We start from the raw sequence: 22,576 nt of genomic DNA, 5'->3' as shown, positions 1-22,576 counted from the left end.
AACCTGTAAAGAAACAATTGACTTTTTGTTAAAGAGATAGTTTAAACAAAAATGAAAATTCCATCTACAGTCGTTTCAAAACCATATGACTTTGTTTCTTTCATAGAACACAAAAGGAGATGTTAAGCAGAATGACAGCGTTAGTCACTATTCAGTTTAAAAAGAAAAAGATGTAATGGACGTAAACAGTGACTGAGGCTAACATTCTGCCTAACATCTCCTTTTGTGTTCCACAGAAGCAAGAAAGTCAGATGGGTTTGAAATTACATGAGGGTGAGTAAATGATGTTGGAAATTGTTGGATGAACTATCCCTTTAATAGTTATATTCAGAAAGTATTAAAAAAATGTATATAATTAGACATGTCACATGTTTAGATAAATGCAGCACGTGTTCATCTGTGCATACTTACTGTGATTTCCCTATACCCTTGTTATTTTGGTAGATAAGCAAAGCCCGTTGTTAATTTAAAGTGCTCAATTTGAAAACAATTAAAGGCTGTGTCATTCTCCCACCGGCTGGCAAACGTTTTGGCGGCTAAATGCGAGCATTGTGTTTGCCATGTTGTTGTGACGCGCTTGTTTGATCTCTACCCTCGTCCTATTCTCTGCTCTGCTACGCTCATCGCTGTGTTGCCGTCAGCTACACTCACGTATATTAGTCTCTGTGTGTGTGTGTGTGTGTGTGTGTGTGTGTGGTGACGGTGCTGTTTAACACGGGTTAACAGGACCCAGAAATGCAAATAACGCCGCACGCTCACTCCAACACAGCAGTAATTAACTGAGAAGGAATTTCAATAATATAGAAATAAATTGTGTCAAGGATTCGTCTGTGTGTGTGTGTGTGTGTGTGTGTGTGTGAGTGAGACATAGAGAGGGAGTTTGAAGATGGCCCTTGGGGGAAGAGTGTTTTTTCTCTCGTTCTTTTTTCCTTTAAATAATAGTTTAAATGGAAAGAGAAACAGCAGTCCTCCCCTGTAGCGGTGATAAAAAAGGAGGAGATTTCTCTGGGGTGCCGATTATTTATTAACCCCTTCCTACCTGTGTGATTCATACATAAACGAACGCACACATTCAAAACAATAAAAAATGAGTACATTATACATTTAATTGAAGTGATGTAGCATGTTATAGGTACAGTTCCATGATCTGCAGTTACAAAGAGTGAAAGATCACAGTCGTATTTACAACTGTACATAAAGTCATGCAAACGCTCTGGTCAGCTTGGTCAGCGGTGTCCATTTTGGATCTTGAAATGGAGGCACTGCGTCAATCTCTCCTCCTCCCTCCAGCTCCAGTGCAATTGGCACTGGCCGGGCGAGCATATTAAGGAAATGGAGAGTATCCAAGGTAACATTTAAAACATGCTGTTATCATTAGACTGCACCCCACTGTATAAATCTTTTACAAGCCCAAGCTTTTCAGGAGGAAGGAAGAAGGGTCAGTGTGTGCAATGTGGAGCTTTTGTGTGTTTAGTCTGAATTGCCTACCATGGATGGAGTATACAGTAGTTATACACTCAACCTAAAGACTAGTTTTCTGCGTGCCGTTGCGTCAGGCGCACACTGCCCAGCACAGAAAAATTACGTATACTTTGGCCTTGTGTATTAAACTTTAGCGCATTACCCGTCCTGCACCGTTTGTGCGATGCACATGAATGATACCTCAATCATCTGCCATTGAGAATTCACCTTGCAACCACCCAAAACACCCTAGCAACACGCTAAACACCACCCACAACACCCTAAGATCACACCTGCAAGAACCACTGACATTTCCTTAAGAACATTTTAAAATCTAGTATAGATATAAACTACTTTGGAAATGTGGAAGTTGTTCATTTGTGGAAAGTGGACTTGGATGATCAAATATCTCACTCACGTCACAGTTCACAACAGCAGTGCTTTGTGCACGCAGGGTACCAGGGGATGAAGACAAGATACACAGAAATAAATATGCTCAGCTAATGAGGGAGAGCAAGAAGAGGCTTTTAATAGAATGCTGGTTTTAAAAACTCCTTCTAATGACTTTATTTTCCCTATTGCCTTCATGTTTTGTTTCTTTCCATGCAAGGTTTTGTTTGGCTTTGTGGATCCTAATGTGAGGTCTTCATATCCTCATGGGTTGTTTTATTCTTTTTTTGGGGGGGAGGCTTGAAGAGTTTGAGTCACTCAGGACTTTGTATGTACTGAGAGCCATCTGTAGTCCAGTGGTCTACAGCTGTACGGCCCATCCCTATAGAAGAGTGTCCAGCCACACCTTTATGTGTTTGGGTTCAGATTTTATAACTGTGATCATTTATATTCTGTAGCGTCTGCAGTCACTTTCATATACTGTTCAGTGGCTCCAAAAATATTTGTGCATTTAATTGACACTTAAAAATGTCTCAATGTCATTAAAGGAAAATGTAATTTTGTTAGGTGAGTAAAGGACTTTTGGGTGTACAAAACCTTCTGTCAAACCAAGTGGCATCTGCAAGCAAATGATGCTGCAGTAGATGATTCTCAGAACTTCTTAGATATTTTTTTAATGTATTGTTTGGTGTGGATTTACTGTATTATGTTTGTTCCTCTGACGTTCACACACGTGCCCTAGTACAGTAATCGCAGGTGCAGTTCATCACATTAACTATTGATGTATTCCTCAAAGTTTGTGTCCAGAAACTGTCCAAATACATTTGCAGTGTTTCCCCTAGGATTTTTTCAGCAGCGGTGTTGTTGTGCGCGCGTCCACAAGCCCGCAATGCCAGACCCACATTAACGTTTGTTGGTCAAAGAATAGATTAAAACATGGGCGTCAAACTCAATTTCAGCCTGGGCCACATCAGGGTTTATTTGTGCCCTCAAAGGGCCCTTTGAAAATGTAGCACCAGCACCTGCTTTGGTAGCACCCATGCAATAATATTCCATGTTATGTGCATTGAAATGCACATTTGACTGTACAGCATTGATTTTGAGGTTGGGATGCAGATAAAAATTATGCTATGATTAAGCCGTGTTGATAATTGACCCGTGTAGCGCTGTTTCATTCTGCTTTTGAAGCAAGCAAGATGCACTCCAAAATATACAGATGACAGGGGAAGGCTCATTTATATTCCCGAGGAAAGCACTAACTGATTGTTCAGTGAAACGTTGCGATCCCCTGCCATCCTACCTTTCAGAAATGAGCTCGTGGCCACTTGAAATTAAGCGAGTTTGACACATTGTTATGCGGTGATTAATACATATATATATATATATATATATATATATATATATATATATATATATATATATAATATATATATATATATATATTTTTTTTTTTTTTGCGAAAAAGTTTAGACACATTTTTACAGGCATTAATCTTTCATAAAATTATGATTACATACAGATATAAAAATTATGCTGAAGTTTAATTTGCTGAAGTTTAAAATCTCAAAACTATTATTTCCTCTGGCTGCCATTCAGCCTCTATCGTGCACATGCTGGGTCTCTCTCACATGTTTTCGCTTTGACACTGACTGGTTCAGATGACAGTGAGTGAGCATTTTCTGTGCAGTCGAGTTGTACCTCCTGCCAATTTTATCCACAACAAATTGGCGAAAATATTAGAGAAGTGTCCGGAAGTGAAAAAAAAAAAAAAAAAAAAACGGATACTGCATTATTTTTTTAATTTTTTTTTTTTACAGAAATTAACATGTTAAATTTCCCAGCCCTAATTCAGACATTTTTAAGTCAGGCTTAAAGGGATAGCTCACCAAAAAATTCAATTCTCTATTTGTTTGTCCAAATCCATATGACTTTCTTTTCTTTCAGTGAGCACAAAAGGATATTTATTAGGAATCCATTCGGTCTCCTCTTGTGTACAATTGAAGAAATAAGTCATACAGGTTTGAAACAACGTAAGGGTGAATAAATGATGGCAGAATTGTTTTTTCATTTTGGGGTGAACTATCCCTTTAAATGGCCAAATATTTCTTGTGTCTGCTCATTCACTGATAGTGCTCTGACCACTGACTTCACAGTAGATGTGGAGTTGTAGCTCTCTCTCTCTCTGTGTGTGTGTGTGTGTGTGTGTGAGAGAGAGAGAGAGAAACGCAAAGTGAAAGTATGTCTTACTTGGCTGGAGCCCAGTGCAGTGCAGTAGTGTGTAGGAGGCAGATGTCTGCCAGTGCCGCTGGCAGCTTTGTTTTTAGACAGGGATCTAGGCTCAACTGTGTGTGGTGCTGTTATGCTGAAGCCTGAGGCTGATGGAGCTGTCTCTCTGTGTGTGTGTGTTTGAGAGACATAGAGCATTTGTCTAGTATAACCTTCCTCCTCCTCCTCCTCTGCACTCTTGCACTCTTTTTCTCTCTGCCTTACTACACTCCAATATCCTTCCTCTAATGAAGCAGAAAATGGGGGATAAGTGGTGCTCTGATTGGGAGTAATTTAGCGTTTTTTCCTCCGTTGGGAAGACGTGTCTTCAGGAATGTGACGTCCGTCGTGTGGATGAGGAGTCTTAAGCACTCGTTGTGGTGTGGATGAGATTCGGGTGGCACTTTGGTCCACTATAAATTCTAGTATTGTACCATATCATGTTTGTAACTACATTTTTACCTTTCTGAAGAACATATGACTGTGTTACTTATTTGATATGCGGTTACTAAGGTGATCAGAGTAGTTGCTAAAGAGTCCACCCCTAAGTCTTTATGGCCATGTTCCCACTTAACCATTTTTGTTTGAAAACATATTGATTCTGCCACATTTACGCCTCTCATCCACACTAGAACGACATTTTACTCTACTGAAAACAGAGACTTTCTTTTATACATTCTTTGGAAAACAGAGTTTTTAAACAAAAAACGGATTAGTATCAATGCGACCTATACTTTTGTGGCTAGATATTGTTTGGGTCTCTATTTCGATGTAAGTCAATGTTTTTTCCCCCATCTTGTTTTATCATCCAGCAGACGAACATCAGTTTGATTACTAAGAAAAGTAAGACCACACCTCTCCTCAACAAGCTGTTTGATTTGAGGTAACATTCATGTCCTTAGCACAAAAAGTGCAGGACATGTTACATGCCAAATATGTTTAATATGTAGGGTTAGGGGTAATTGTGTAATTGTGATGCTTACCTTAGCAATCACCACAAATGATCTCTTCTTTAGGAAGGTAGAAGCTTTCTGTGAGTGTTGGTGTCTTAGTGTACTCCGCACCTGCAGTGTAGGCTGGATTTCTGGAGAGATGCAGTGCTTTCTGTGTATGTGTGTTTGCAAGTATGTATGTTTTTGTATGAGTAGCAGAACTCTTAGTGGATATTTCGGACTACTGGGAGCATACCATTAGGGCTGAAACGATTAGTCGACGGTATCGACAACATCGACAATAAAAAATTGTCAACATAAATTTTCGTTGTCGAAAAGTCGTTTGATCTCATTTAACGTAACATGAGATCACATTAAACTGTAATGATGATGCGCGAGAGCAGCACTGCAGTTTGTGCCTGACTGAGGAGAGGAAGAATTACACAGCTCATAGTCCAGATGCACACTAAACTTTCACAGCTTCAGGTGATGTAGATCGCAAAGTATGAGAGAATTATAATGCAAAAATACCAAATAAGTAAATACAGAAGCACTCTTGTTGTGGAATAAGTAGAGCCGGAGCTGCCGCTCCACTGAAGCAAAACTTAAGGAAACACCCCGGTTTTACATCTTTAATGCAGTTATATTTAATGCGTTATAGCTTTATTAAAGTTCAAAGTTCAAATAAAATGGAAGCAGATCATGTAAATAACTACAAACTCCGAAACTGTCATTTCTCTGTGTGGTCAGCGCCTCTTCTATGAGCTGCGCGAAGTGTCCGGATCTAAGGGGGAGAGACACTGTGTCGCGGGGACGTCTAGATACAATGGATTCTGGTGGCTAGATTGAGCACAGTACAATGTAACATAATGCTGTTCTATTTTTAAATTGACTTGGTATCTTGACGCAACCACCAGTGACGTCTGTCTGAATGTGGATAACTGAAGAGGGTGTGCTGTAAAGAGAATTAATTTGCCATACAAACTAACAACTAAAGCACATCAGCTTTAGCACAACTTTAACACATCATCATTAGCATCAGCGCTAATAATGACAAAACCAAAACAAAGAAATAAAAAGAAAAAATTGGATAAAATATTCAACTTCATTAATCAACTAGTCAGTTGTTGACGACTAGTTGACCATCTTGTCCCATTCCTAACAAACACTCTGACAAACTGACAGTCAGAGAGGAAAAAAGAGCACGTCCAAGGATAAACAAATCCAAACACCCAGGCAAGCATCATTTTGGACAGGGAATTTGAGTAACGGAGAGGAAAAACTTTAGAGACTCTGAAACAAAGGACAAGAGAAAAGGAAAGAGAAAGAGAGAGGTGTGACGTAACCCTTGACTTTGAAAGGAGTGGAAGAGAGGACCTCAGTGTCCAGTTAGCAAAGGCCTTCTGTTATTTCTGGGCTCCAGAGCTTGGCGTCCGGTAATAGGCCAGTCATTCTGACCTGGCTCGGCTCCCCGAGACTTGATGGCAGGCTTAGTGCTGGAGCTCCTGGCCGGAGCGTCTGCGGTCGTGATATTCCGCAGCTCTGAGAGGGAAAACAGGGGTCTGTTGGCCTTGGCGTCGGAGTAGAATATGGAATTACGGGGTGGTAGTGGAGTTGAGTTCACACCGACCACCCTGCTGAGAGCAGCCACGGCAAGAGGGGTGTACGGTGGCCCAGACAGTACATTCTCCTCTGGTGTGTGTGTTTGAAGGGAAAAGAGGGTCTGTGTGTAATTAAGGAACTGATAATGTGGAAGGAATGTAGAATGGCTGTCAGGCACCGTGCAGTTCCTGCCTCTTGCAAACCCTCCTTCTCTACCTTTCTTTCCTTTTGTCTCTCTCTCTCTTTCCGTCTTTCTCTGAGAGTCTTTTCCTGAAAGGAAGTGTGTTTAGTGAGACTGCAGTGATGCCCAATGCCAGTGGGAGCATATCTAACCACAATTTCCTTTACACAGAGCAGATTCGGTCTCCCTCGCTCTCTCTGTCTTTGACTTTCCTACTTTCATTTCTCATATAAACGTCTATTTAAAGGAACAGTGCACTCAAAAATGAAGATTCTGGCATTAATTATTTACCCTCATACCGTTCCAAACTTATATGACTGCTTTGTCTGTGGAAGACAGAAATGCAGAATATACTGGCTGCTCTTTACAATATAATGAATGTTAATGGAGAGAGTGGCTGTTGAGCTGCAAAAAATGACACAAAGTTACCATAAAAGTAGTCCAAATGACTTGTGCGCTAAATTCCAAGTCGTCTGAAGCCATACAATAGATTTGTGTGAGGATTTTGAAATATAAAAGTTGTTAAGTTGTTATTCACACATACAAAACGTTCTCTCCATCGTAGCTCTCAGATCACGTTCGTGTTTTCGCATATTCAAATGTGGTGCATAAAGACATAATGTGCCTGGTTTGACATACACTTTTTGTACACTTAAAGGAATATTCTTGGTTCAATACAAGTTAAGCTCAATCGACAGCATTTGTGGCATAATGTTGATTAAAAAAATATATATATATATATTTCCACTCGACCCTCATTTTCTTAAAAAAAAAAAAAAAAAAGTGAGACATTTACAATGGTGAATGGGGCTAATTTTTTGAGGTTTTGAAAAAAAAATGTCAATTGTAATTTTTACGGTCATTTTATGGTTTACTGCATGGTGCCGTCATGTCAGCAAAGTTGTAAAAGTGGATATAACTTTGCCGAGAAAAGAGATTTTAAGATATTTTATCACACTAAAATCATGTTAACATGCATATTGTTTATCTCTTGTGGCTACTTTTTGAAAAAGTGAGTATTTTAACTAGGGGTGTAACAATCCACTCATTTTCTCGATGCATAGATTACTAATCCAGCCGATTCATATGCATCGATCTTAAAATATGATTTTTGAATCGAGTATCGTTATTGTTCAATAATCAATTTAAACAGCTAAAAATTTTAATGAATCGTGAATCAGCAAAACAGTATACAATATTTTATAAAATATCAAATTTAACAAAGTTACATGTGTGATTTAAAGGAGACATGCGTGGCGTCATTCTCTTGCACGTCTCGGAGCACTTGCCCTCACAGATGTGTGCTGCACTCTTCCATTGCCCTTCAAGGGAACGCGCCCACTCCCTGTTCCATCCGTGACTCTCATTGAAACTGAGCAGCTTTCCAAGGCTTTCGAGCACCTTATGTCTGAATTTTTCTCCGGATGACCACTGACTGTCACATGAGCAAATGACAGCTTTCAATAGTACTCTTGTCTCAAGTCAAACGCATTCAAACATTTGATACAGCTGCCAATTCGTTGCATGGCCACTACTGAAATAAAATGCTTTAATTGTGAGGAAACTTAGTCGTTGTTTTCAATAACATAAAATAGTGCCATTTTACTGGTATTATTGTTTATTTGGGGACTTTAAGTTAAAGTCATCTAGTTGATTGCTTCACTTTTCTTTGAATCTGAATGTAGTCATATGATGTCACTTTAATGTTGTAATATTTGGATTAGTTCACTGATTCAGGGTCCCCATGGTCATGGAAATCCTGGAAATATCAGGGAATTTTAAAATTGTGATTTACAGGCCTGGAAAAATCATAAAAGTTTATAAAGTCTTAAAAATCACTGACTTTTTATAGTGATATATGGAATGTGGATACTTTTCTAGGTACGCTCGACTCTTTAACATTTTATTTGAACATTGCACTCTCTGTTGTATTCCAAGTAGCTTGTATTTAGTATTTAATGTGTTTTCTTTTAAGTTAATTTTGGTGCAGTAAACAATCTTAAGTAGTTTGTCTCTTTTTCTTGCTTAAGACACATTAGGGAAAGTATTTAAAGAATACTATAAATGCATTGAAAAAAATACAGAATCAAATTGTTAATCGAATCAAATTGAATTTCATTGTGTATCGAATTGAATCATTCTGAATTAAAAAAAAATAAATAAAAAATAAATGCTTTTGAATTGAATGAAAACATCATATCAATTAGCTGTCAACCCAAAGACTCACACACCTAATTTTAACGTTTACAGATTGACTCCATTTACTTCCATTGTAAGTGGCTCAAAGAAAAGGAGATACGAGTCTAAATACATTTATATGGTAATCAACATTATGCCACAAATGCTGCTGATTTAGCTTAACTTGTATTGAACCCGGAACATTTATTTAATAGTCCTTTCCAGTTCTTTCATACTGAAAACAATCATCAGGCGTATTCCTTCATGCGCTAATGCATCTGTTGTCTGTGAAGGCGTTACTCAAATAACCAACTGTGTTTGTTTTTAAATTGTTGAGGTTGTCCTCACAAAATAGTAGAAGGTGTTAAAACTGACTTTGAAAGTGTCATAAATCAGCCAAAACCTTTTTTTTTTTTTGCTTCATTTGCTTCATATCTAAAAATGTCAACAGGTTTATGTGAGTGTTAGTGGGAAAGTATAAATATAGTCGTTGTATTATAAAAACGTTGCGTCTTTGTGAGATCCTTACTAATATATCTTCTAAAGTCTGTGTGTGTTTCCATTTTAGTCTGAAGAAAGCTGTGTGCCAAAGTGCTTGGAGGCTATAGGGAGTTTTAGTGTCTGGGAATATGTGTGTGTGTTTATGGTGGTGCGGCTGGGGTGGGGGGGGGGGGGTGGGGGGGGGGTTAAATTTCTCATTGTGTCCTGAACACTGCTGTTTCCTGTTTGTGTGCCAGTGGGGCTTCCTTCCTTGACTATGCCCAGGAAAACCTTCCTCATACATTCCTCTTCTCATCTCACTGCCTCCCGTTACCTGTTTTTGCACCTCCAAAATTAGCACACAGACAAACAAACACTGACCACACACACAATAAAGCCCTTTGGTGTGCATCCAGCAATCAGATCGAACACATCATAGACTCATTATGGGCAGCCATTTATGTGGCGCACTTCTGAAAAGAATACCGTAAATGTTTGTGTGCTTGGAATTTGTGGTTTGGCTACACAAGCATTCTAATGTGTCTCCCTCTCTGTCTGTCTCTCTCTAAAGCGGTGGAAGAGGCCGAATCTACAGACTGCACCAGTGGCTGGGACTCCTCTGTTCAGACAGGTATGATTTCAGCCGTTAGTGTGGCGTCCTGCACATCCTCCAATGATACATCCAACCCCCGCACAGAGACGACCCACTGCATCACAATCTCTAATATCAATTCCGCATGGCCTGCAACCCTGTGCGCAGAGGGAGGGAGGGAAGAAGAGAGTTTTTCATAAGGCGCAAGAGGATGGCGTCCAGGTGCATGCTGGACTGGAGGCTCAGTGGTGCTTCCTGTCTGAGCGTTTGTTGCTTGTAAAGGCACTTTGCCGCACTCAGAATGTAATATTTCACGACTTGATGAGTTTGATTACACATGCTCTCAGGAGAGGAAAATTCTATATAGCAAAATCCAAGCAGGCTTTTTAGATTGTGCATCTTTCTGAATATTAGATTTTGCTTTTCTACCCGTTACCTCAGAAGCCTTTTCTCTAATCGAGGTTCAGTGTCAAGTGCGTTTCCTAATGTTGAGCCAGTTCTAGATGTATTTGGATTATAGGGTGAAAACATGGCTGTTTCATCAGCTGTGCTGTGTTTTTTTGACTGGTCCTTTTCCAACAAAGGAGAATTTCTGGTTAATTAGTGAATTAGTACTTGCTTTAGTCAGCACTGTATTTTTCTTAGTGAAACAAGATATTCAGAAAGAAAAAAAAATGTGGGGCTGGACATATTTTTATTCATTGGGAATTGACAGGATCAAGAAAAGTGGTCTTTATATGACTACAGTGACTATTTGCATTAGGTGTAGATAGCACCTGCCACACAGTGTGGCTATTTTCACTCAAATAGTCTGGTAGAAACAGTAATTGGTTGATTTATCGCAGTGATTTGGTCATGGTAAAGGTCAGGGAGTTGAGAGAAAGGTTTGATCCAGGTAAAATTAACCATGGTTTTACTCTAGTAATATTGTAATAACCTTGATTTTTGGAATAATCCATAGTTTTAATGCAATTAACCATAGTGTTACTACAATAATATGGTGTTTAAATAGTAACCTTGCTTAATTTTGTGGTTACTATAATTTTAATATGAAACGCCATGGTGATTCTATGGTAACTGTAGTAAAACCATGGTTAATTTTGGTAAGGGATGGTTAGGGTTAGGTTTAGGGGTTGGTGTAGGGTGTCTGTGGCACTCTAAAAAAATATGTTAGTATGTTAGTATTTAATTAGGGGTGTAAATATTATCTGACACTGTTTGCACAGGGGTGCAAACCGCATGTAACACTAATTGCATTTAGTGCAAAGAATATGTTTTTTGTTGCTGTTTACGCTTGGTGCGAGCACAAGGCAGTTGTCTGTGTCCTGCGACTGCTTAAATAATGGTCCTTAAATAACGTATAACGTGCGAGTAAGGGCAGCCGGTGGAGTTTCCGGTGCCCCCTTAGGGTAAGATGGTGCCCCCTTGGAAGTTTGTTCCCCACGCAGACTGCGTAATATGCGTATAGGGTGCGGTGGTACTGGACAGGTGTTTGGAGGTGAGGGGTTAAAAAATACGAGGGTTAGTTGATGTCAGCTGAAAAGTAAAATCGTTTCCTATTTTGATAATAGTTACAAAGACAATTTTTCTTTTCTTTGGAATAATATTGTGTAGGTCGTGATACGAATCGTTCACAATAAGACTGTGTATTAAGAATGTTAAAAGGGAGAATTTTGATTTCATGCTGACTTTAAAGAGATCGTTCTTCCAAAAATGAAAATTCTGTCATCATTTCCTCATATTGTTCCAAACCTATCCGACTTTCTTTCGTCCATGGAATACAAAAGGAGTTTTTAAGACAGAATGTTAGGGATTCATAGCCTCAGTCACCGTTCATTTTCATTTAATCTTTTTTTTTTTTTCATTAAATGAAATAGAATGCATCAAACATCTCATTGTGTTCCATGGAAGAAATGTGAGTCAAAAGGGTTTTACAGCTAGTAAATGATGACAGAATTTCATTTTTGAATCAACTGTCACTTTAAGACCACAAACGAGCAAATGCAGCATCAGTGCTACATGGCTGGTTTCCTTGTTGGAAATCTTTTTGAAACCGTGGAACGGAGTATGTGCTTCAAGATGTTATGGAATTGTGCTAATGTGGCTGATAGCGGCTTCTGTCCTTTCCAGGTCGCGTTCCCTCCTGTTCTTAGTTAGAGTGAGTTTGTTTGTGCTATCGTCTACATGCATTTCTAGTTTGTATCCATATATGCATACATGTTCCATCCTGGTGCTTTGGAGAGGTGGTGTGCTCAGCAGAGAGAAGGGAGTAAGAGAGAAGGGCCCCAGGGGGCCTGAGAGGATGACGTGAGCCTCACCTAACTGGCCCTGAGGGAGTGCTGCAGGGGTGCTGACTGAGGTCCTGGGTGGCTGCAAAGTGCTGCGTGTGTGAGATACAGCAGGAAGGGGAGTCCCTGGAGTCTCGCTAACCCTGCTCTCTTCCTCCCTGCTTTGACTCCTCCCTCCCATCCCTCTCTCCTTCATTTCTCTCTTCCGTGCTGTAACCCCATTTGGTCGTACTAATCAGCCTTTTTTCCCTCTGTGTGCCAAAACCACCTCCATTCCAGGTGGACTTGTCCGCTTTCTGTATTCCAAGTCACCTAGTCTTTTCTTCTTTCTCTTTGTCTCCCTTTTTCCTTAGCTTTTTCTCTTTCCCCTTTCCGCTTTTTCTCTTTCCCCCTTCCCCCTATCCATACTCTTCTGTGTTTGTTTGTACTGCTGTGTTTGGGGCTCAAGGGGCCGCTCGCCATCTCTTATTTAAAAAGATAAAAAACCTTCCTTCCCTTTATTCCCTGGGAGATGATGTCGACAAGGACACTGGCAGGCTTTTCCTGGTATTAAATTCGCTTTTTTTCTCTTCTGTGGAAAATGTGTGCAGAGTTTGGAGAGAGTGCAATGGTGTGTGTGTGTGTGTGTGTGTGTGTGTGTAGGGGTTGGTTGGAGTTAAGGGGTGGAGAGGTTAAAGGAAAGAGTTAGAGCCCCGCCCCCTACCCGCAGGCCTCTGAGGACCTGATTTGAGGTCCCTTCGGTCTGTCCCGCTGGAGGAGCAGGCCAGAGGTACACCCCCCGTTTCCCTCTCTCTCTCTCTCTCTCTCTCTCTCTCTCTCTCCAACTCTTTCTCTCTCCACCCTATGCTCCCTGAGATAGAAAAACAACCCGTCCCTCCCTGGCCCAGAGGGGAAGAAGAGAAGGAAAGGAGAAAAGAGAGAAAACGAGCCAGGTCTGACACTGGAGACTCAGAGAGAGAGGGAGAGATGGAGGGGAGGGGGGCGGTCGGTGAAGGAAAGGAAGAAGAGGAGGGAGAGTTTATAGAGACAGATGCAGATGCTTGTCATTTTTGGAAAGAGGGAGCTGGGAGGTGGGGGGGTTGGTTTGATTGTTTTTTTTAAGTGCCATCAGAGCTGTGAAGTTGAGCATTGTTTTTCCTGCTTCCTGTCAGAGAGCCGGAGCTGTGCTTTTTGGATGTGTACACACACTTTGAAACAATAGCTCTAGAGACTTTGCTTTGTCAACATATAGGACATCGTCTGACGCACATTTGCAGGGATCAAGTACGTTTTTACTCATACACACTACACATGCACACAAGCACCCAATTTGTGTGCGTGTCCCAGACTATGATTCATTGTGGAAAAAGGCTGCTCATATCCCCGTGTGCTGGATGATAGGGGCTGTAATGGTCTTGAATTGAATTATTTTATTCGTTTCCTCGCTCAGCTATTGGTGGGCTGACAGGACCTCTTAAGACAGCCAATCAGAGTGCTCTGTTCAGTCTCCCTCCGTCTCACCCACACTGGGTAAGTCATTGTGACCTCACCCGTAATGTGAGCTTTTGGTCACTTGTGTATTCCTCGCGCAGAAAGGGATCCGTTGTGTTCTGGTTTTATTTGGCAGCAGGGCACCGAACCGGGCCTATTTATGACCCTCTTAATGGCCTTCACTGTCAAACTTGGCACACGTTACAACTTTTGTCCAGGCCTAAGAGAGAGGGAAAAGAATAGTATGTGGCGTAGTCAGTACCGAGTAAGACTTGACAATAAGGATTTTTTATGCTGTTCCGGTTGGACCAGGCATTATTATAATTTTTTTATTTTATTTATTTTTATAAATACATTTTTGGAATGCCTAATTCCCAATGCGATCTAAGTCCTCGTGGTGGCATAGTGACTCGCTGCAATCCGGGTGGCTGAGGACGAATCTCAGTTGCCTCCGTGTCTGAGACCGTCAGTCCGCACATCTTATCACGTGGCTTGCTGAGCGCGTTACCGTGGAGACATAGCACATGTGGAGGCTTCACGCTATTCTCCGCGGCATCCACGCACAACTCACCACATGCCTCACCGAGAGCGAACCACATTATCATGAGGAGGTTTCTCCATGTGACTCTACCCTCCCTAGCAACCGGGCCAATTTGGTTGCTTAGGAGACCTGGCTGGAGTCACTCAGCACGCCCTGGATTTGAACTCGTGACTCCAGAGGTGGTAGTCAGCGTATTTACACCCTGAGCTACCCAGGCCCCCGGTTGTACCAGGAATTAAGATTTTTACTTGCCTTGCAAATATTTTCACTGGTCCCATCACATAAAAAAATATATTTATTTTTATTAGTAAAATTTAAATTAGTAATTTAAAATGTATTTTCATTTTTCTTTCTTTTTTTTTTTTTATGATTTATTTACAGAACATATTTGCCTTAAAAGTGTTAAATAAAAAAGTTTTTCATTTAAAGGTGCACTCAGTAACTTATGTTTGTGTCAACTTGCACACTGTTTTCAGTTGTACTTAGTTTCAGTTTTAGATGCTATTTTAGAAATTCACTATTCACAGTCAGCCATTAATTTAATCCATGAGTCAAAATGTCCAGTAACAGGGCGATTACTGATATTAAGCGAGTAGTTTTCAGCTGGTAATGTGATTCTAAAATGGCCGCTGCCATAAGGGGACCCTCACCATGTAGAATAAAACAGCTTTTATAAGGTTACTGATATGATCTGAGACTTCATCTCATGTGAGTGCTACAAATTTTATACATATGTTTCAAAAATACTATTTATTTATTTAAGAGTAAAACTTTTTTAATGAGGAAAAAATACTGAGTGCACCTTCAACATTAGTTTTTTTTTTTTTTTAAATACAAATAATTAGGTTTTTAATTTGCAATAATTGCTGGAAATTATACTGTAGCTTAAATGTAACTCCATTACATTAAAGCAATACATTTATACGCACACTTTTGTAGGAAAACAATTGCATATGGTGCAAAACTTTTTTGATCCAAGACAATCACAATTTATTGTCTTCTTGCAATTTTAAAAAAGCTAGCTAGAAAACTTTACCTCAGTGACATACACTCACTAAGCACTTTTTTTTACACTATGGTCCTACTAAAGTGCCCGATGTGGTCTTCTGCTGCTGTAGTCCATATGCCTCAAGTTTCGACATGTTGTGCATTCTGAAATGCGATTCTACTCACTACAATTATACAGAGTAGTTATCTGAGTTACTGTAGTCTTTCCATCAGCTTGAACCAGTGTGACCATTCTCCGTTGACTTCTCTCATCAACAAGATGTTTCCGTCCGCAGAACTGCCGCTCAGTGGATGGTTTTTTTGTTTTTGGCAGCATTCTGAGTAAACTCTAGACGCTATTGTGTGTGAAAATCCCAGGAGATCAGCAGTTACAGAAATACACAAACCAGCCCGTCTGGCACCAACAATCATGCCACGGTCGAAATCATTGATATCACATCTTTTCTCCATTCTGATGGTTAATGTGAACATTAACTGAAGCTCATGGGTCGTATATGCACAATTTTATGCATTGCACTGCTGACACACAATCATCACATGAATTAGTAGGTGTAAAGGGTTTCCTAATAAAGTTCTCAGTGAGTAGATGTAAAGCTGCAGAATAAACTAGAATAAACAATGTTTAAAACATCACATAAATGTACAAACCGAATGTAACATTTTGCCAGCCATAAAAACACATGTACATGAACAACAAATGTGAGATGTATTGACTATGCAGCAGTGGCCTGTCAACTGGCACTGAAACTCACATTGGTCCTGGAGTGTCAGGAAATCCTTATTGTTGAGCCTAGCAAAGGCAGCAGTGGAGAACCAGTGGGTCTGTGAGATCTGTTATATGATGTGTATGTGTAACATGCTCTGTCCACTGTGGAATCTAACCTGAGCTGGATTCAGCCATGTGTTTTGTGAAATGCTACTTGGCTCCCTGCCCTCTGTTTGGTGGTGGTTACAGGATGAGAGAGGGAGGAGGACAGGAGCTTTGATGACCGTCGGCTGCATCACAGCCCCAAAATGGCCCTCTTTCTGCATGATGCAGTGGACAGTTTAGAAAAGAGGGCACAAGCAAGAGATCCATCTCTCTATCCCTCAAGTGCTTTTGTGTGTCTTTTCTCTCTCTCCCAGTTCGTGTCTCGCTGTCTGTCTCGCTCTTGCATTTGTGTCCCTCTTTATTTTTCTTCATCTCCTTGCACGAACCTCTGGAGGTCCATAATATATTTTTAATTTCCCCAAGGCAGTGACAGGAAAACAGTTTTAATGTGTGAAGTGGAGGTGTGTGTCTGCCTCTTTGTGTGTGTGTGCATTAGCATGTTGCGTATATTTGCACATTTCGGAGTTCAACGCATGTAAGCGTCAAATGCACGTTTGCGTATTGCACACATAAACGCCCTGCCAGGGGCTGGAACAGGTGATGGTATTGGTGAGCAGCTGTACGGCTGTTTGCGTGTTCTGTGTGATTTAATTCCCATCCTTCCATGATGCAGTCTTTCATCATCTCGCTCTCTTTCTTCTCTACATCTGGGTGTGCGGGTGTTGGGTGCTGGGTCTCCGGAGAGGAGGACGCTGGTACAATGTGGCTGGCAAGCGGGGGTCCCTAGGGGCTGTGCGGTATTGTGGAAACACAGCAAGCAGAGGCCAGCAGATCCAGATAGAGAGGTCTACTTGCTTTAAATAGGTCCCGTGTTTACCGCGTTAGGACCTGCGCTCCCCCGAGAGACCACGTGCACGCACTGCACCTGCTCAAGCGCTGGGCCATCAGAGGCTCCTGTCCCACTCCAACCCGGAATACACACAATGCAGTAGTGTACATACATGTGGCCTTATAGCTAATGGTCAACTGATATGGGTTTTTAAATGGTCAATGCCAATATAATGATGATATGTACTGTATATTTAATGATTATTTCTGAAATCAAACAAAGATGACATTATAGACTTTGTACACATAACAAAAGATAACAATTGAACCCATAACTTTGCCGTTACAAGCACCAACAGTTGAGCTACAGGAACCTACCTATAGTCATCGTATTTGTAAGATGCTGGTGCCGTGGAATCCATATAAAACCTAGATCTCCTCTTAGTTGTGTCTTGTTGCGTTCCAACATCATTAATGTTTCTTATCAGAGAGCATGTCTGTGCCAATTTTCAGGGACAGGATGGATTTAGACAGGTAGGCTGTGTTCATGTGATGAGATCAGACGTCCCAAATTGAGCTTAGAGCAGCACTTCAATTCCTTTGGTCTCTCTGACTAATGCAGCCTTGATCTGGTTTACATTTGGCCACGTCTGGTTTGAGTATGTGTCCGTGTGTGTGTATTTGTGGTGCTGTTGAAAGACAGCCTTGTGCTTTAGATGTTTTTATAGGAACAAAAAGGAACTGAGGTCTTGTTGAAGTTAGAGCTGATATTCTTCCAGTACAGCAAAGTGTGGCTGGTTCTTTTGTTGGAGTATAGTAGTGCTCTGGTGTGTGTGTGTTTGCCTGTGTGTATCTCTTATCCCCATACCAAGCTTACCTCCTGTTAGCTGTGCAACCCACAACTTTGGATTGCTCTTCCTCTCCATCTCTCTTAGTCTCTCTTGCTTTCTTCTCTCCATCGGTTGACACGTGAAGATGACCTCATATGTGAGTTTCCCCTTTTAGTACTTGTTGGTACATAAATAAGTCATACTAAAAATGTATAAATATATTGCATTCTATTACAAAATATCATACCAAATGGCATTTATTTTAAAGAAATGTAGTACAAATGTGAATTGAAGGGAACTAGCTTCTAACTTTTAACTTAAATGTGAGAAAAGCATCTTGTGGTCTTCCTTCAATTGTTTGCAGATGTCAGTTGGTTTGATATTTTCTTATCTGATGCAATGGTGTTCAAATATTTTAATTGCTACTTGAGTGTCCAAAAGGGTCTAAATATTTTTTGTGGCCACTCTACATTATACTGCACACAGATACACACACACACACACACACACACACACACACGCGCGCTGTACAGCATAGTTAAGGACAGACACAATGTCAGAAAGGGAAATGGAGTTTAAAGGGTTCTGGTCGTAAAGAGAGATGCCTTGCTAGGGTCTCAGAACGTTTTAGCTGAGTTGCGTCTTCGTGAATCGAAACCCACAATGCAAAATGGAAAGCTTTTTATTGCATTATTTAATTCACTTTTATATTTAACATTATTGAGCATTGTGGGCGATTACAAAAACGACAACGTCTATGTGACGGAGGGACCTGTGGACTCTTTACGGCACTAAAGCATTGTTTTGATCCTTTGTCGCTTTGTCATTTCGCCATCCCTTCCCTCAGTGTGGAGGATGCCTTGCGGTGTCCATTAAGGGCAGCATCTCACTGACGCTAATTATTTCCCGCTCTCTCATGATGGAGGCTGCTCCACACTTAACAAAAATACATATCAACCTAACGAGGGGTAATTAGCAGGTCCCTGTAAGGCAGGGCTGTGCTCGGCAACATGACTGCTCTGTGGATTCTGCTAATTCACTTCTCCTCATCTAATTACCCCACACAAACATGGCTGTTTGTCTTTCCTGAGAGAGAAAGTGTGTAGGGGGGTGAGAATGGGTTTGGTATCTTGGCGATTGTAACAACCCCCCCCAACCACCGCCACCACTTACACACACACACACACACACACACACACACACACACATACACACACAACCCGAGGCTCATCTTTATGTAAAACAAACACAACCTTATGTAACATAAACAGTAAGAAAGGGCTATTAGTACAACTATGAATATTATACAAAACCATAAAAGAAAACATTTCATTTATATATACTGATAAACTGTACTCCGATCAGAGCATCAAGCCAGACCACATCAGAAGTGCATATGCTTTTTAAAAAGTTGGCCAAGCTTTATGAATATTATTTTTTTTTTCTTTTGCACTAGAATATGCATTCTACCATTTTTAGAATGGATACAGACTCCTGGGACTGCATTTAATGACTGCAACTCTCAAGCACCATTGCATTTTTCTGTTATAAATGAAAATGAATCCTTTATTTGAAATGTTCAGTTTTATTTTATTTTATTTTTTATTTTATCTTTGACCTTTTTTTTTTTTTGGCAAGAGAGAGGGAGAATGGTATACTTGTTTATGATACACTTGTGTTTAGGATAGTGTTTATATATGATGTATCTGATGTGTGTATGTGTAAATGGTGAGTAAATGTGTGCAAGCTCTTCGTGCTGGGACTGGCTGTCTCTCAGAGATAATGGCCCACTGCAGAGTGACGGCCAGGGACTCCAACTGGCTAAGAGAGAGCTGAGCTGGGCTACGGGCAAATCCCCCCCAAACACTCATTAACGCATTACTCCTCCATAAGAGAAAGGACAGCACACACCCTAATTTAAAGTACTGATAAAATACTCTTTCTTCACGAACAGAGGTGTGGTGGAAAGAGTTTGCCACCTGGTATTACAGAGTCTCAAAAGATCAGCATATGTGGGTTTGATAAAGTCTTTGTCATATTTTCTGAAGGTCATTATTCTCAAATACTGCAGTGTATCACTTTTACTCTGATAAATTAAGCTTTCAGTCAAGTGTGCCACACTGTTGTCCACTAACCCTCACCAAACACACACACATTTTGTGTCTTTGGCTTGTTCCTCACCTAGCCCTTTCAAAGTAGAGGGAGTGTAGATCCTGTTGTGAGCTATGCCAGTGTGAATGTGTCCTCCACCTCTAGTGTCACAAAATGACACTGAAGGGGCAAAAAAAACCATTTATACTACATTAACAACACAGATAGCAGCCCAGTTACCTCAGAATTGCACTTGATGCAATGCTAGCTCCACAGCTATTATAGTAATGAAACAAAAATAGCCACATGGTCTCTGTCAGGAGCGGCACTCGCAGGAGATATATGTTAGCAGCCTATGGCGCAGAGCGAAGAAATATATGAGCGCTAAGAATATATCAGAGAGCATAAAAAGAGCCTTTTGAATGACTTTCTTAAAAATCATTAATCTCTTTGGACAGCACTCTCCGCAGCCCGGATTTCATCGAGCTTGACCGTGCCACAGTCAGCCTGTGTTTAAAAACACAGCATGCCGCTTCAAAACGATTCTGCTAAGCCTTGTTTGCCTTGACCTTAACTCACTTCTGCAGGCCTTGCACAAGTCTGTGTGTGTGCATTAAGCATTTAACGGTTAAACACACAAAGTAAAACAATATCCCAGACCTTCACAAGGGGGTTCAACTGAACCATTGAATATTCTGAAACGTTCACGCCACCTCACCTCCACCTGCACCCCACCCCATGCGTCCATCAGTCTCCCCTCACACTAAACGCACATCGTGTTTACGTGTCCACGGTCGAAGGTGGAAAGACTGCAGCAGAGGTACATGATGCGTGTGTATCAATCTTCCACTGCAGAGAGAGAAATGGAGCCCTGTAATGATGGTGGCCCTGCACTCTAATGGAGTGTGTTCTAGAGGGCTCCCTCTAGAGACTCCCCTCCCCACATCCCTCCTGAGAGGGAATATGCTTACCGGAAAGGAGGGGGAGAGAGAGAAGCATTAATGAAAGGAAGATGCAAAAACAGGAAAATGGAAAGAGAAAGAAGGATGGAGGATGGAGAAGTTAAATAGCAGGAATGGGTCGTGATGGTCCAACAACCAATTAGTCGATTAGTGAGGTTGACTATCTATATTTTTTCTTGTATATGTTTTTAATTTTAATATTTGATGAATTAATTTTAATGATGCTTTAATTTGCATACTTTAGCTGTAAGACAGTTTAGGCTGTAAAACGAGTCTTTACATTTATAATCTTTAAAGTACGGCTACCTTAGACTTACACATTCAGAGGGATATCTTTTGCTGTTGCGTTGCATCTTGTGCTTTTTTGAGCATTCAGCCTCAAATGTAAAATTTTTAAAATGCCATGTTTCGTTAAAAAGTCCAACTTTTAAAAACTAGTTTGAGACCCCTATGTTCTGTTCCATTTCGTTGCACTCTGTCTAGCTGTTTTTGAATGCAAGAATGCCCCTTATATAAACGACCCCTTAAAAATGCATCTGATCCTTGTCAGTGGATCGGACATCTTACGGACATCTTAAGCCATTGTGTCGCTTCTTGCGCTGTTTTTGAGCATTCCACAACAAGTATTGCGTTTTTAAGACTATATGTTAAGTTAAAAAAGTCCAACTTTTTAAAACTCATATCAACCCCTGCATTCTGTTCTATTTCGTTACACTCCATCTAGCTGTTTTTGAATGCCAGAATGCGTCTTACGTAAGCACTCCCTATGAAATAGGCTACATATGATCAACCCAAAACCAGCCTAATTTTACAATGCTTCTTTAAGACCAAGTAGTCGACTAGTCTTTCAGGCAGCCCACCGACTAGTTGCTTATAAAAATATGTAGTTTTGCGCATCACTATTTTATAGGTAGGTTAATGGTGTAAAGGGGTTCACCTGGCACTTTTATCCTGGTCTCCGTCTCCTCCTGCAGGCCAGCTCCAATTACAGCTGGAGAGATGGAAGGATGGAGAGCGGAGTGCAGAGGAAAGGGGTAGAAAAATGTCCCCTCCTGCTCCTCCCTCGTTGCCATGGTAGCAGGTTGTGCTGGCATGTGCCTTGGTTGGCAGAGCCTTTACCTCTGGCATGAGGGTACCTGGGGGAATCAGGGTGTGTGTGTGTGTGTGATTGAGTGAGGAGAGGTAGGGAGTGTACGAGGGTTACTGCCACCATCCATTTTCCCCGAGATTAGAAGCTCTCATGGATGAAATAGTGTAGTTAATGCACCTTTTGTGTGTGTGCATGTGTGTGTGTCTGTGTGTAACCACTGCTTAGGGCTCTATCAGTGTAGTGCCAGTTAGGGGCAGTTTTCCTCCCTGTCCAGACGGTGTTCTCACCACTGGACAGATGGCCATATCCCTCTTACCCCCAGCCCAGCCTGCACCACCCTCCAAACCACCATGACGCCCCCACCTTCACCCCCACCTCTCTACCCTCTGCTCTGGTGGGGGTGAAATAAACTAGAACACCTCAACACTTCCTTATCCAAATGCCCCTCCGGATACCTACCAAACCCTGCGCATATAGAAAAACGTCTCACTCAACCCCCGCTCATCCATCCCCACTTGCAGTCCGGACTGGGCAGGGGCTCAAAGCGAGGCCTTGGTTCTCCTCTGGCCGGGCTCC

The 22,576-nt window shown here is 41.1% G+C and overlaps 1 protein-coding gene across 1 annotated transcript in view; it reads left to right on the top strand.

The window, feature by feature from the left end:
- Positions 1 to 22,576, top strand: part of znf423 (zinc finger protein 423) — a 201,974-nt gene that overhangs the window by 31,645 nt on the left and 147,753 nt on the right. The window contains exon 2 of the mRNA XM_051724421.1: positions 10,061 to 10,120. Within this exon, the coding sequence (XP_051580381.1) occupies positions 10,061 to 10,120 (60 nt within the window). The remainder of the gene's footprint in view (positions 1 to 10,060; positions 10,121 to 22,576) is intronic.

Source organism: Myxocyprinus asiaticus, chromosome 18 (genome assembly GCF_019703515.2).
Source record: "Myxocyprinus asiaticus isolate MX2 ecotype Aquarium Trade chromosome 18, UBuf_Myxa_2, whole genome shotgun sequence".
NCBI classification, from domain to species: domain Eukaryota; kingdom Metazoa; phylum Chordata; class Actinopteri; order Cypriniformes; family Catostomidae; genus Myxocyprinus; species Myxocyprinus asiaticus.
This window is presented reverse-complemented; position numbering and strand designations above follow the sequence as displayed.